Genomic DNA, 16106 nt, shown 5'->3' on the forward strand with positions numbered 1-16106 from the left:
GGTGTGGCTTGGTGGGCGTGGCTTGGCGGGCCTGGCAGGGGAAGAATACTGCAAAATCTCCATTCCCACCCGACTCCAGGGGAAGGACACTGCAAAGTCCCCATTCCCTCCCCACTCCTGGGGGAAGGATATTGCAAAATCTCCATTTCCACCCCACTCTGGGGCCAGCCAGAGGTGGTATTTGCCGGTTCTCCAAACTACTAAAAATTTCCGCTACCGGTTCTCCAGAACCTGCTGGATCTCACCCCTGCTATTTTATTAGGTAACCAAAACAGACCCCAGAATTCAGCAGTTAGAAGCTTTTGAGAAGCTGCGGTGGTAGCGCAGTAGTTAGAGTGCAGTACTGCAGGCTACTTCTGCTGACTGCCGGCTGACTGCAATTTGGCAGTTCGAATCTCACCAGGCTCAAGGTTGACTCAGCCTTCCAGCCTTCCGAGGTGGGTAAAATGAGGACCCAGATTGTTGGGGGGATGGGACAAGAGTTTGACTCTGTAAACCGCTAAGAGAGGGCTGTAAAGCACTGTGAAGCGGTATGTAAGTCTAAGCGCTATTGCTATGTAGGGAATGACTTGCCATTCTGAACTTCAACCCAAACAGTCTTGGAGGAAGTCGATTTTTCAAATCTTAATTTTGCAGAATGCACCGTAAGAGCTTGAACGCTGTATATCCTTAGCCATATTTAAGAGAGGGCTGTGGTTTTATTTTTTTCTTCAGACCCCATAATTCAAAACAGGGAAGAGAATGCTGGATTCTGAGTAGAACAAACTCGAGTCTGTAGCCAGCAACATTTTCTTTAAAAATAAAATAAAATGTTCGAATTGCCTGGGGGAAATTCAAGCCCTCGTTGGCTTTTTAGGGGTAAAAATTTACCCAGACAGGCTGGAACCCCTTTTAAAACAATAGGATCTAATTTTTCAATCAGGTTATCAGGCAGTATTACATTCATGGAGTCTGCCAACAAAAGCAAGGCTCCAAATAAAACCCATGTCCTAAAAAGCCAAAGAAATATGTTTTCATTTATCTTTAAGCATGTTTATTTTATTTTCACATTGCATAGGGGAAAAGTAGGGGATTGTATTCCCCGTGCAATTATTCCTCATTCTCTGGCAATCCTTGCTATGAACGCCAAGTCAACTTTATCGTAGGAAGATTGACAGGAAAGAATCAGCTCATGGCTCCAAGCGATGGCTTGGTTAAGCCGTATTTGTTGATTAAACCACAATGTTTGATTTCGCTCGTCTAGCTAAGCCAAAATTAAACCAAGGCAGAACGCAGCATGTCGTCGAATGCCTTTGAATCATAAAAATGACAACGGACATCTAATCAAATTTGTTCCCATTAGCCGTTAGGATGGGGATGATGGTTTTTGACCAAACAAAATCCAGAGATCCAGTTCTCATCAAACATTGTTTATCGCAGATGGGGCTAGACTCCCCTCCTACACAAAGTAGCCCAATACTTATTTTTTTAAAAAAACAAACAAACAAACAACAAAATTGGGCTTCTGCTCAAAATGATATTTGTACGCCATTCCAAAATAAGGCACGACATAGCTTGCAAAAGCAGTGAACGAACCTGTGAACCATTTCACGCTTCCGAATGACGTGCTAATTTTATAGGGAGATTTATTTTTATAGCCTGCGTTAAAGGTGCTGCTGAATTTCAATGTTGTGGCTCGGCCTTGGGGCTGCAAAAAACAAAAAAAATAAAATAAAAAGATAAATAAATAAATACATACATACATACATACATAAATAAATAAATAAATAAATAAATCCATCCGATATTTAGATTGACTTTCACTGGCTGATCCAAAGGTCAATTTGCCCACTCTTAGCACAAGAACCTTCTCTCTTTCTTCCTCTCTTTCTTCTTCTCCTTCTCCCTCTCCCTGTTCCTCTTTCTTCCTTTCTCTCTCTCTCTCTCTCTCTCCCTGTTCCTTCCTTTCTCTCTCTCTCTCTTTCTCTCTCTCCCTCTCCCTCTCCTGTTCCTTCCTTTCTCTCTCTCTTTGTCTCTCTCTCTCCCCCTCCCCCTCTTCCTGTTCCTTTGTTTCTTCTCTCTCTTTCTCTCTCTCTCTCTCTCTCTCTCTCTCTCTCACTGTTCATTCCTTCCTCTCTCCCTCTCTCTCCCTCTCTCTCTCCCCCTCTCCCTCTCTCACTCACACTCACAAACATAAGAAAAATATATATATAAAGAGGAAGAAAGTGGGTGAAAGAAAGGTCAGACTCCTGGCTAATTTTTTAAATTTCCTTTTAGCCAACTGGAAAGACCATTGGATGTAGCATAGGAAGACAGAACACAAAGGTGAAATTACCTGTGTAATAATGTGAAACTACTGACTTACCTATGAGGCCCATAACTGGGCAGAAGTACTCAAAACTAGTCTTCCTGTCACTAGTAGTATGAACATTGGAATGAGTTGAGAACTTTGGAGCTCTCCAAGGTCCTGCAAGACTTACTCAACAATATTTCAGTTGTGTGCGTTTTGGGGTGGGTGGGGGAAGAAGTAAATAAAATACAAAATAGCAGAGGGGGAGAAAGGGAAAAATCTCACTTTCATACACACGCAGCACGTGTGGCATTAAACCTTACATTCTGCAAAAATCGGTTAAATCATCCCAATGTAATTCTGGAGACATCAGAAACAAACCTTGAACAAACCTACGTATAGGATACGCAACCCATTCTTTTCTGCATCTCCGCGAACGCCTCGAGAAGCCTCGCGTGAAAAGCCATGAGCATTTCTGTACCTAATTTAACTTCTCCTTTTCGTTCTCCGTCTTACGTCCCCCAACTTTTGAAGTCTACTCTGACTTCAAAAGTAGTCTGTTATTAACAGCAGCTGCTTGCGATTACTGCAGGTTCTAGTCCCACCAGGCCCAAGGTTGACTCAGCCTTCCATCCTTTATAAGGTAGGTAAAATGAGGACCCAGATTGTTGGGGGCAATAAGTTGACTTTGTATATAAATATACAAATAGGATGAAGACTATTGCTAACATAGTGTAAGCCGCCCTGAGTCTTCAGAGAAATTGAATTCCACGGTATGTGTGCCCTCCTTGGGGATTGGGGGTAAGAGGCTGAAGATCAAATAGTTATTTTTGAAAGATGGGAATTATTGGGCATCTAGATTAAGATGGGGGACGCGGTGGCTCAGCGGCTAAGAGACGCTGAGCTTGTCGATTGAAAGGTCAGCAGTTCAGCGGTTTGAATTCCTAGTGCCGCATAATGGGGTGAGCTCCGGTTACTTGTTCCAGCTTCTGCCAACCTAGCAGTTCGAAAGCACATAAAAAATGCAAGTAGAAAAATAGGGACCACCTTTGGTGGCAAGGTAACAGTGTAAGGTAATCCGATAAAAGGCAGCACAGCCCACCCTGTGTAATGGATGGGGCAGTCATTTCAAAAGGAATTCTCTCTTAACTTCTCAGGCTCCAAAGATGATGGCGGGAGATTGTACTTTCAGCTTTGCAGGATTCTGTTAATGTAGCTTATCTGGTCATATTTTCTGTCTGGTCTACTTCACAAGGTTGTTATTCTTACATGTGATGTTCTGTAAAGGATTAATTTCAGAATTCTTCTGCATTTCTTCTGAGACCCCCAAGGCTAGAATCTCCCTTCTTTCCCTAGTTTTATGCAATTATTGTAGGAAACAGTTGTTGGAAACAGTAAACATCTATAGATACTGATCATTATTTTTAATAGCAGCCGTATCCATCGAAAATATCTGTTTTCACAATAACTTTAATTGCCGTTGATTGTTTTGTGTAACACAAATTCCAGTCTTACCCGTTCAACTAATTACATTTAAATCGATTAACATGATTCATTCACATCAATTGTTGCACACGTTCAGTCATTAATGACAATCCGTGTGGTAGCTTTCGACTGCCGAGTGCTCTCATTCTGTGGTGCAGCCCATATCACAACCATTTGCAATAACATTTAGATTGATTTTAATATAGTTTCCCATAAATTAGGCATAATTAGAAGGACTTTCTTTGAGAAAGAGGCATTTTCTTAACAACTCGGGCAGGTCAGTTCTTTTCAAATCAGCAAAATCCATTCTTCAAAATTTTGGAAAGGAATGAAAACTGAGGAATAGTGTCAATTTTCCACACAGAATATCAATTTATTATAGTTGCGCTCAGGGGTGAAATGTAAAATTTGTTACTACCAGTTCTGTGGGCGTGGCTTGGTGGGGGGAAGTTAATGTCACTGGGTGGGCGTGGCTAACTTTTTTTTTTTGCTTTTAAAAGCATTTTTTCTACAACCTCTTCAGCCGAAGAGGTTGTAAAAATTGCTTTTAGAAGCCTCTGATGATCAGGTAACTCAGCTGGGATCGCCAGAGGAGCCTTTTAAAAGCATTTTTGGCCGAAGAGGTTGTAGAAAAAATGCTTTGAAAAGGTTCTGACAATCCCAGCTGAGCCACGTAATCATCAGAGGCTTTTTTTTTTTTTACTTTTAAAAGCATTTTTTCGGCTGAAGAATAAATGCTTTTAAAAGTTAAAAAAAAAAACTCTGATGATCTCACAGCTCAGCCGGGCATACGGGGGGGAAGGATTTTTGCTACCAGTTCTCAGAACCACCCGCCGCCATCGCTACCAAACCGGGTGATCCTGGTTGCGCTAAGGTGACCCAACAGACTGTTAAATTCTTAGCTCTGCAAAAGTGAAGAAGTAACGCACCGCTCATCATTAGGCACTAACTGTTGTTGTGTGACTTCTCGAGATTGCGCGAGTAAATCGGGGTTTTTTGGCAAGGTTTTTTCAGAAGTGGTTTGCATTGCCTCCTTCCTTGGGCTGAAAGAAAGGGACTGGCCCAAGGTCACCCAACAATGACTTCATGCCCGAGGTGGAACTAGAACTCACAGTCTCCTGGTGTCTAGCCTGGTGCCCTAATTACTGTCCCACCCTCGCTCTCTAGGCCCAATGTTTCTCAATCTCTGGAACTTTAAGATGTATGGACTTCAACTCCCAGAATTCCCCAGCCAGTCTGGAAAACAGGTTTTAGGATATTGGCTGGGGCATTCTGGGAACTGAAGTCCATGAATCTTAAAAGTTCCAGAGATTGAGAAACATTGCTTTAGGCACTAGTCAGAGGTCTGTGAAATATAACCAACAAGTTGGGGTAATAGTTCAGAAGGAAAAACTCCTCTCTTCTCTTCTCCAATACCCTCCTCTTCTTTCCCCTCCCCTCGCTTCCCCTCTTCTTCTCTTTGTTTGTTTTTTGTTTGTTTGTTTACATTTATACCCCGCCCTTCTCCGAAGACTCAGGGCAGCTTACAGTGTATAAGGCAATAGTCTCATTCTATTTGTATATTTTTACAAAGTCAACTTATTGCCCCCCCAACAATCTGGGTCCTCATTTTACCTACCTTATAAAGGATGGAAGGCTGAGTCTTCCCTCTCTGCTTCTCCTCTCACCTTCTTTTCCCTCCCCTCCCCTCCCCTCTCCTCTCCTCTCTCTCCTCTCCTCTTCTTTCCCCTCCCCTCCCTCCCCTCCTTCTTCTCTTCCCTCTCCACTTCTCCTCATTTTCCTCCCTCTCCTTTCCCTCCCTCCCTCTCCTTTCCCTCCCTCCCTTCGTTCTCTTCTCTTTCCTCTCCTCACCCCTCTCCTCTCCCTTCTTTCCCCTCCTGTCCTCTCCCCTCCTCTCTTCCCCACCCCTCCCCTCCACCCTTCCCTTCCCATCTCTCTCTTCACAGCCTAAAATCTCTTCCATTAGACCCAGTTCTTGATTTTCCAAGCCTCTGGATTCAGCCCCCTTCCCAAGAGAGCTCCACTCCTTCCGTAGCTTCGGCGTACCCTGAGGGTACAAATTCAAGGCTGTCACAAAACAAATTTTTAGCAAATCCTTTCCGATCGATGAACAACCTTCCTGCCCGGAAGACGGGAGTGTGCAAATTGAGAAGGTGGCAAACAATCAGGAGGCACAAACGGCATCGCTCTAATCATGAGAGCAAAAACGTCCCTTCCTAAGCTAGACTTTGGAGAGGTGGGGGGTGTTGCCCTCTTCAAGGGATCTGATGCATTTGTTATGGATGACAAGACAAACAGCTACCTGCATTTTTCAATAATTATGTCGGCCGGGGTCAGAGACGAATAGAAAATGAAGTGAATTCTTAATATCCTCAGAGATCACTTTAGAAAGGAGCTTGTTTTCATTTTTCATTTAGCCTTGCTGCCTGCCTTCGCTTTTCCTTTAATATATCTAGCAAGTGCTTCAAACGCTGGGGTGATGGCATCGCGAACACATGGTTTGTATCCTCATTTGGATTGTGGAGAAGGGCAGGGGAGCGGGAGGAGGTTGTGCTACCATGAAGCTAAATTTCAAAAACACTCCTGAAAGTCGTTGCTTCTATTTATCCTTTCTATCTTAACATAATAACAGAATAATAACAGAGCTGGAAGGGACCTCGTAGGTCATCTAGTCCAACCCCCCACTCAAGCAGGAGACCCTACACCATATCTGGCAGTCCAATCTCATCTTGAAAGGCCCCAGTAATGAAGCTCCCACAACTTCTGAAGGCAACTTCTGTTCCATGGGTTGATGGTTCTCACTGCCAGAAAATTTCTCCTTATTTCCAGGTTGAATCTCTCCTTGATCAGTTTCCATCCATGATTCCTTGTCTGGCCTTCGGGTGCCTAGGAAAATAGCTTGACCCCCTTCCTCTCTGTGGCAGTCCCCCAAATATTGGAAGATTGCTATCATGTCTCCCCTGGTCCTTCTCTTCCCTAGACTAGCCATCAACCATGGAAGTTCATAAAACGACGGAATCATTCTTTTTCTCTCTAAATTTAATCACTTTCATAAGTTGTGGTTGTTGTTCCAGAGAAAAGTAGATGGAGGAAAAGACTATCTACCTGCCCTGAAACAGGATATAAATTAAATAAATAAAAACATCTGTTCTAGATGCCAGATCTCTGTAGTTCAATTCACTGGTGAAATCCAAATTTTTTTTACTACCGGTTCTGTGGGTGTGGTTTGGTGGGCATGGCAGGGAAAGGATATTGCAAAATCTCGATTCCCTCCCCACTCCTGGGGGAAGGATATTGCAAAATCCCCATTCCCTCCCCACTCCTGGGGGAAAGATTCTGCAAAATCCCCATTCCCATCCCACTCCTGGGAGAAGGATACTGCAAAATCCCCATTCCCATCCCACTCTGGGACCAGCCAGAGGTGATATTTGCTGGTTCTCCTTACTACTGTCAGTACCTGCTGAATAGCAACCCCTGGTTCAAAATCTTTCTCCAGATCTGGTGATATTATTATACTGAATAGCACCCATTTAATAATGCCCATAATTATACCCATTTCCCCTCTGTCAAATTAATTCTGGTTATAGCATCTCAACCCTTCCACGCACACACCCATACACACACACGTGAACTGGTCCAAGAATAAAGAGGATTCTATCAATATCTTATTCCGCTCCCTTTTAATTATTCTAAATGTTACCAGACTCTGCTACCGCCTTCTGGCTGAGTTCTGGATTAGTTAAATTAATGAGCCAGAAGAAGAGAGAGAGAGAGAGAGAGAGAAAGAGAGGAAGAGAGGAAGGAAGGAAGGAGCTGCATTCTTGATTAAGTAGTGCTGGCTCAGGAAGTTTAAAAAAAGAGAGAGTCAAAGAAAACCCAACAGTCAGTTTTATTATTTCAACAGCCCACCCGGTTCTTCCACGCCCACCCCCTCCTGCTCTTCAGACAGGGAAAATTCTCCAGCCAGTTCTGTTTGACAAGCCTTTGGCCAATTTAAGGACAGTTCTTCTACCAGCTCTTTCTCAGCTGAGCTGAATTAATCATCCCGTATTTTTTCTCTCTCTCTCTCCCCCACCCCGCCCCGCGTTCTTTCCATTGGCCATCTTTTCTTTGTCAGGAAAGGCTGTTTAGTATGTTAAATGAATAAAAATGGGCATGGAATGAAGAAATAAAATCCTTTGGGCCTTTTTTTTTTTTTTTTGCTTTAAATCATTTCCTTTTCTTAGATCTCTATATTTTTGGCAACCCAAATAGATTTGTTAAAGGTTTCCTTTGAAAAAGGCAGAGCTTTCACGTAATGGGAGAAGGGAAAAGAGTGAAGGGGAGGACAGGAGAAGGGAGGGGAGAGGGCAATGCTTAAAAGGGGAAGGAAGGAAGGAAGGAAGGAAGGAAGGAAGGAAGGAAGGAAGGAAGGAGAAGGAGAAGGAGAAGGAGAAGGAGAAGGAGAAGGAGAAGGAGAAGGGGAGGGGAGGGGAGGGGAGGGGAAAGGAAGGAAAGGGAGGAAGGAAGGAAGAAAAGGAAGGGAGGAAGGGAGGGAATGAGGGAGGGAGGGAGACAGGGTGGAAGGAAGGAAGGAAGGGAAAGGGAAAGGGAAAGGGAGGAAGGAAGAAAAGAAGGAAGGAAGGAAGGAAGGAAGGAAGGAAGGAGAAGGAGAAAAGGGAGGGGGAAATGGAAGGGGAGAGGGAGGGAGGGAGGGGTTTTGAACGGCACTGATGTTTATTGTCATCCCGATGTAGCCTGCCAATTACATGTTATTTTTGTAACCGAATCTTGAAGGCCTCTTAGCCTTTGCAAAAGAGTGTAATCTACCTCGCTGATAACAATCAGGGGTCAATCGTGGTTCTGTGATCTGTTGCCATGAACCTCGCAGGCGACCGATCCCCCTGAAGCAAAACAGAGATGGCAATTAGATAAGCGAGAGTTTCGAGCACCTGGTTTTCCAGGCCCAGCATCCGAGGACTGCGAACAATTAATATTTCCTCACGGCTTCTTGTTTTGACAGGAGGAGGGAAACGAGATCTCCCATCTCAGCCCCTGTTTACAAGCTTATATTGGACAGAAGCATCTCATAGATTAGGAGGTTAATGCTCAGTTGTTTCAGGTCTTGATGTTCTGGAGCAGCTGAGCCTCCTAACAACCAAAGAAGGAATTACTTTGTTGTTGTTGTTAGTTGCAAAGTTGTGTCCGAACCATCTTGACCCCATGGACCACGTTCCTTCAGGCCTTCCTGTCCTCTACCATCCTCTGGAGTCCATTGAAGCTCACACCAACTGCTTCAGTGACTCCATCCAGCCACCTCCTTCTCTGCCATCCCCTTCTTCTTTTGCCCTCAATCTTTCCCAGCATTAGGCTCTTCTCCAGGGAGTCCTTCCTTCTCATTAGGTGGCCAAAGGATTTGAGTTTCCTCTTAAGGATCTGGCCTTCCAAAGAGCAGTCAGGGTTGATCTCCTCTAGGACTGACCGGTTGGATCACCTTGCAGTCCAAGGGACTCACAGGAGTCTTCTCCAGCACCAGAGTTCAAAGGCCCCAATTCTTTGGCACTCAGTCTTCCTTATGGTCCAACTTTCACAGCCACCCATTGCAACTGGGAAAACCAGAGCCTTGACTATACGCATTATACGTGCATTTCACAAATAAGCAGGGAGGTTTAACACTGAGGAACTGGAGATCTTCCACTTTTGACTGTATAAATGTAACTTTTGTTGCTTGTATCCTTACGATTTATATTGCTATTGTTTCCTGATTGCTTATTTGTACCCTATGACTATCATTAAGTGTTGTACCTTAGAATTTTTGATGAATGTATATTTTCTTTTATGTACACTGAGAGCATATGCACCAAAGACAAATTCCTTGTGTGTCCAATCACACTTGGCCAATAAAAAACTCCTATTCTATTCTATTCTATTCTATTCTATTCTATTCTATTCTATTCTATTCTATTCTATTCTATTCCATTCCATTCCATTCCATTCCATTCCATTTATTCTATTCCACATTTTCTATTCTATTCTATTCTATTCTATTCTATTCTATTCTATTCTATTCTATTCTATTCTATTCTATTCTATTCTGTCTGTTGTTGTGACCCATATGAATGGCACCACCTAATTGATTGGATGTTGACTTCAGTGATCCAATACCCAACCAAAGATCTTAATTCATGGAGGTATCTCCCAAAAATAGATATACTGATACAAAGAAGGCCCTCTTTCGCACATTTAGTCGTGTCACATCTAGTAAGTTTACAATCTCTAAATATTTGATGAATATTTGCACCCACAGCTCCAATTACAACAGGGTTGTTTTCTCCCTAATTCGTCATCCTTGATATTTTAATCTTTTCTTCAGCTGGTTGACATCGATGGGATGTCTCTCCAGTTGGTGCCACATCAGTGTAACCCTGCTTTTTTTATAACAGCAATGAAGGGAGTAGCTTGTTCTACCTTGCGTAACTCTGCAACCTGTTTCTTTTTCTCTTTCCCCACGAAGAATGCTTGAAGATGACTTGAAACTCAGCAGCGATGAAGACGATAATGATCAGGTAAGCTTTTTAAGACACCCCAAACTGCCAAAGCTTTGCTTTTCAAAGGTAGCTTCCCTAACAATCAGCATTTACCACAATTATCCCTTATTCAGGTTGTCATTTCTGCCAAAAATAGATACATTTAATTTGCCATTTTCCTTCATTGTGGGCCTTCAGGACCTTCTGTTATCCAAGAGTCTGTTGGTTCTCCTTGCCCTTCCAAGTGACTTACTTCTCCCACTGGTTGATGTTGTGTTCTTCTTGCAACTCATCAAAGGCAACCCCACCTGGGAGCTATTATGACATCAGTTTTGGATTTCTGATGGCACTTATGGCAAGATGTGGTTTCAGAGCCAGAGATGGCCGACCAGATTATTTGTGTGTGGCTCCAGGAGCTCCTTGCGACATAGTTGTCAAAAATCAACGGCATCTTTCCATAGGAAAACTCAGGGTATGGTGTTAAATAGAGGCCATAAGCAGAAATTTCCTTCATCCCCCCTTTCCACAAATCCAAGAAAAAGCAAAAAGAAAAGTAGTAGACAATCCCATTTGCATCCTTTGCCCTTGGTAAACCTTGTTCACCTTCTCAAAATTCCAATGCCTGTTCTCCCATGCTGTGAACAAAAAGTCTTCTGACACTTCGGGAGGTGTCAAAATGGACAAGAAGGGCAAGCCAAGGGAGCTTGTAAGGTGAGCATCTCCACTCCTTTGCCAATGTCAATCTCACCTCCATGGGTACCACCATCCCGTCCCCTCTGATGGTTTGCAGCACCCTTCCATAGGTTTGCAAAAGCTGACTGATGGAAAATTCCATATTTTGAAACCGAAGATGCCTTCAGCAGCAATGCGAAGGGATCGTTTTGCATGCGTTAAGTTCACGGCGTGTCCTATCTAGTTAGCTTGGAGATCTCTTAGTGCCTCTTGTGGATGTTGGGTTGATGTTGTAATCAGCGCAGCGGACAGTGAGTTCCTTAGATCCACCATCCGTGGCTGAAAAGCAATGTCTTACAACAGTGATGGCGAACATTTTTGGCACTGAGTGCTGAAACCGGAACGTACGTGTAGTAGAACTCATCAGGGGTGAGTTCTACTTAGCTTTACTACCGGTTTGCAACGGGGCCATGCACATGCACAGAAGCTTCCTGGTGATGTCCGGGTCAGTGGACGGAGCCTTCTGTCGGTTTTACTACCAGTTCTTGCGAACCGGTCCAAACTGGGGGCAACCCACCACTGACATCCATGTCCGTGACCTGGAGTGCCGGAAACCCAAAGACCAGCTGGCTGGTACACATGCGCACGCCGTCCAGCTGGTCTTTGGGTTTCTGGCACATGCTTGCACACAGGCTAGCTGGTCTTCGTGCATGCCAGAGCACTGGAAATCCAAAGATCAGCTGGTCGGCATACGCATGCCTGTTTTTTGGCCATTTTAGGCCATTTTCCAGGCTGTTTTCCAGGCCATTTTCAGGCCGTTTTTCGGCGCTCCGGCATCTGCGAAGACCAGCTTTCAGTGTGCCCGAAATCAGAAGAGCAGCTGGTGATGGTGCGTGTGCCCCCAGAGAGGGCTCTGCCTGCCATGTGTGCCATAGGTTCGCCCTCACGGCCTTACAACATTCTTTGCAGGAATAACTCAAACCCTTTTCTGGTTGGGTTAAGAAGATATTTTTTTTCCCGTCCCAGTTAAGTGTAACAGATTCTGGTGTTTTAAGATTTTTTTCCCCTCCTTCCTCTCCATTTCTTTGTTCTGCTTTCTGCTCAAGAAACAGCCCTCTTAACCTTTGAAATGTCTGTCCTTAATTTAAAGCACATTGCTGGCTTTTGGACCACAGGAACGTCAGATACCCCTCAGTGGGTCCGCTTCATTGTTTTCTGCATTTTTTGGCAGAACGGAGGGTGGGAGTGCTTTTTTTTTTTAATCTCTGCCCCCTTTCTCTCTCCCTCCGCTGAGCTTACATGATCGTCTTTTACACACGTGGCCCTCAGATCGTATTTCCTTAAGCCCTCCTACAGGTTAGCGATCTACTCGGAACATTTATTTACTGTTGCTCTGTTTGTGTTGGGTAATTGCAAACAAACAAAACAAAACAAAAAGAATTATTTAAACGCCAGGAGGCTTTGAAAATGGGAGGTTAAATGCTGCTTCTCTTTAAATTCTTAGAGGAGGAAGGAATCTTTGCAGCCAACAGGTGTTTTGTGTGTGTGTGTGTGTGTGTGTGTGTGTGTGTATGTGTTTAATTCTGCTTAAAAGTTAGCTTTCTGGCAATTAAGACAATCCTTTTTTCAAAAAGACAACCATCTTAAATTTCTCCTTTCAATAACATCCTCTCCCCATTCACTCCCTTTTAAGCTCCTATCTCTCTCTCCCTCTCTCTCTCTCTCTCTCTCTCTCTCCCTCTCTCCCTCTCTCCCCATCTCTCCCTCTCTCTCTCTGTCTTTCTCTCTCTCTCCCTCTCTCTCTCTCTCTCTCCCTCTCTCTCTCTCTCCCTCTCTCTCTCCCTCTCTGTCTGTTTTTCCTCTCTCTCTCCATCTCTCTGTCTCTTTCTCTGTCTCCTCTCTTGTCTCCTCTCTCCCCTTCTCTCTCGCCTCTTTGTGTCTTTCTCTCTGTGTCTTTCTCTCTCTCCTCTCTCTCCTACCGTTTCTCTCTCTCTCTCTCCCTCTCCCCTTCCCCTCCCTTTCTGTCTCTGTCTCTGTTTCTCTGTCTCCTCTCTCTCCCTCTCTCTCTCTGTCTGTTTCTCCTCTCTCTCTCTCTTCCTCTCCTCTCTTTCTCTCCCATCTCTCTCTCTCTTTCTCTGTCTCCTCTCTTGTCTCCTCTCTCCCCTTCTCTCTCGCTCTCTTTGTGTCTTTCTCTCTCTGTGTCTTTCTCTCTCTCTCTCTCTCTCCTACCGTTTCTCTCTCTCTCTCTCTCCCCCTCTCCCCCTTCCCCTCTCCCTTTCTGTCTCTGTCTCTGTTTCTCTCTGTCTCCCTCTCTCTCCCCCCTTCTCTCTCTCTCTGTCTGTTTCTCCCTCTCTCTCTCTCTCTTCCTCTCCCTCTCTTTCTCTCCCCATCTCTCTCTCTTTCTCCCTCTCTCTCTGTCTCTCTCTCTCTTCCTCTCCCTCTCTTTCTCTCCCCATCTCTCTCTCCCTCTCCGTCCCCCTCTCACTCTGTCTCTCTCCCTCTCTCTCCCCTCTCTCTCCCCCTCCCCCTTCTCTCTCTCTCAAAAAAAGCTGTTTACCTTCCAGACAAGAGAAACACACAACCTATTTATTGTGTTATCAGTAGAAGCGCTGAGAAGCCATTTCTCAGTCATGACATCAATAGTGAACACACAAGGAGAACAAGGTCAGCTCCTCAAGGCGATTGGGGAGAGAATGGGGGGGAAGAAATCAGATGGATGAGAGTGAGACCAACTATCAATAACTTTGATAGAGTATTTGAATGCAGAGCAGTTTCCTTGCCACTGAGCTTCATTGGAGGCTTATAGGGATAATGATGTCCCTATAAATAGAATAAATTCCTTTTTAAAAGGGGACGACCTCTTTGGCTTCCATAGTGAGACTTCGCTAGCGAAGGGCTGAATCCTCTGAAGAAATGTTGATTAGGTGGTCCTAGAAATTTTTTTTTATTAATTTTTTGAGCATGTCAGTCCGGAAATATTGGGGGATAGGCAAAAGATCACAAACTTTGTGATTTTCCTGAAAACCAAAATTATCTTTATTTAAGACCCTGAAGGGACGCGGTGGCTCAGAAGGGACGTGGTGGCTCAGGGGCTAGGACGTTGAGCTTGTCGATCGAAAGGTCAGCAGCTCAGCGGTTCAAATCCCTAGTGCTGCCGTGTAACGGGGTGAGCTCCTGTTACTTGTCCCAGCTTCTGCCAACCTAGCAGTTTCGAAAGCACGTAAAAAATGCAAGTAGAAAAAATAGGGACCACCTTTGGTGGGAAGGTAACAGCATTCCGTGCGCCTTTGGTGTTGAGTCATGCCGGCCACATGACCACAGAGACGTCTTCGGACAGCGCTGGGTCTTCAACTTTGAAACGGAGATGAGCACCGCCCCCTAGAGTCGGGAACGACTAGCACATATGTGCGAAGGGAACCTTTACCTTTTTAAGACCCTGAAGTTTAACTCCCACATAGACAACAGCTATAGATGTTCAACACCAACAAGAAAAGAGAGTGTATTATTAACTGAAATGGCCTTTTTTTTTAAACTATTTCCTCTTCCATTTGGAAGAGGAAAAAGAAGACTTAAAGAAAACTTCCTAAATAAACCATGGAGATCTTTCAAGCTTAATGTGGCCCTTTAAGCTTGAAAGATCATGGTTTGATCCAGTGGTGAAATTTGAACTGGTTTACTACCTATTCAGGTGAATAGGTTGTAAAAAAATGCTTTTAAAAGGTTAAAAAAAAGGCTCTGATGATCGCGTGGCACAGCTGTGATTATTAAAGCCTCTTTTTTTTACTTGTTTAAAGCATTTTTACTACCAGTTCCGGAGAACCGGTAGTAAAAAATATTTAAAAAGTTAAAAAAAAAAAAAAGCTCATACGATCGCGCATCGCTCACCTGATCGCCGGAACTTTTTTTTTTTTACATTTTTTACTACCGGTTCGGGCAAACCGGACTGAACCAGGAGCATTTCACCCCTGGTTTGACCTGATTCAAACTGGAAGCTACATAGCAGCAAGCTCATCAAGATGGATTCTTTCATTACATTATATCATAAAAGGATTTATTTCGTTTTACCTTGAGAAGTCGCACGAATTTTTACCTTGGCGGTACATAAGCCACAGTTTTTAAGAGAGAACATAAAATAATAGTTGGAACGGACCTTGGAGGTCTCTTAGTCCAACCCCTTGCTCGAGCAATCTGGAAGAGGAGCTGGCCAGGGCGCATGTGCACACCCGAAAATGAACTTCCGGTTTCAGCTACTAAACTTCCGGTTTCAGCCAGCTCCTCTTCCGGGTTTCTGGCGCGCATGCGCACACGAGACAATCAGCTGACCAGCGAGCATGCTCACGCAGGAAAACAGAAGACCAGTTCTTCTATTTTCTGGAACTGCCGTATGCAAAAGGGCCAGCTGATCATCGCGTGCACATGCGCACCAGAAACCCTGACGAGTAACGGGCGACGCTGCTGCGCGTGCGACTTCAGGCATGAGTGCATAGGTTCGCCATCACGGGCCTAGCATAAGCATGCAATGGCCTTTTAAAAAATAAATAAATGAAACCAGGAACAAAAACAGAACTCCCTAGCCCTTCGTAGGAATGTTATAACCAACGCTTTTTTATGTCGATAACAGCCAGCAAAGCTCTTTCTCTCTTCATCTCTCACGCAGCAATGTCACTTTTTTTTTTCCCCCTCCTCTTTTCTCACCGGAGAATTCTCCATCGATTGAGAGAAGGAAAGAGAGGCTCTGAATTCCCCGGAGAAGTTCAATAAAGTAGGGCTTGATCATAAAGGAGAATCTAAGGGCAACTGAGTGAGAGTCAGCTCAGAGCACCAGTGTCTGCTGATAACAGAACATGGTTTTAACTCTCGGCTCTCTCTTCTCATCAAGCAATCACAGACACACAAACCACAGCTGTCAAATGCCAGTCCGGGGCGGGGGAAGTCTTCAGAAATATGTCCCCCTCGGGTTGTTCCCTTGTCCTCTTGAGATGGAGCTTATCGGCTCCTCCTCTTGAAAAAGGTTTCACATTGGAAGCGGCAGTCGGGATGGGCCACGTTTCACCTTGAGAAGCCAACAGAAAATATCAGCCAATCTGCAGGGGAAACTAAAAGTGGAGAACCAGACGAAGACCTGGGATGTGTTGTGCCTCGCTCGCCCCCGCCGGGCCCCTCTCATCTCCTGC

The 16106-nt window shown here is 44.5% G+C and overlaps 1 protein-coding gene across 1 annotated transcript in view; it reads left to right on the forward strand.

Moving 5' to 3' along the window:
• Nucleotides 1–16106, forward strand: part of AFF2 (ALF transcription elongation factor 2) — a 340517-nt gene that overhangs the window by 245122 nt on the left and 79289 nt on the right. Inside the window, exon 8 of the mRNA XM_058196752.1 lies at nucleotides 10248–10299. Within this exon, the coding sequence (XP_058052735.1) occupies nucleotides 10248–10299 (52 nt within the window). The remainder of the gene's footprint in view (nucleotides 1–10247; nucleotides 10300–16106) is intronic.

The sequence above is a fragment of the Ahaetulla prasina genome, chromosome 11 (assembly GCF_028640845.1).
Source record: "Ahaetulla prasina isolate Xishuangbanna chromosome 11, ASM2864084v1, whole genome shotgun sequence".
Lineage (NCBI taxonomy): Eukaryota > Metazoa > Chordata > Lepidosauria > Squamata > Colubridae > Ahaetulla > Ahaetulla prasina.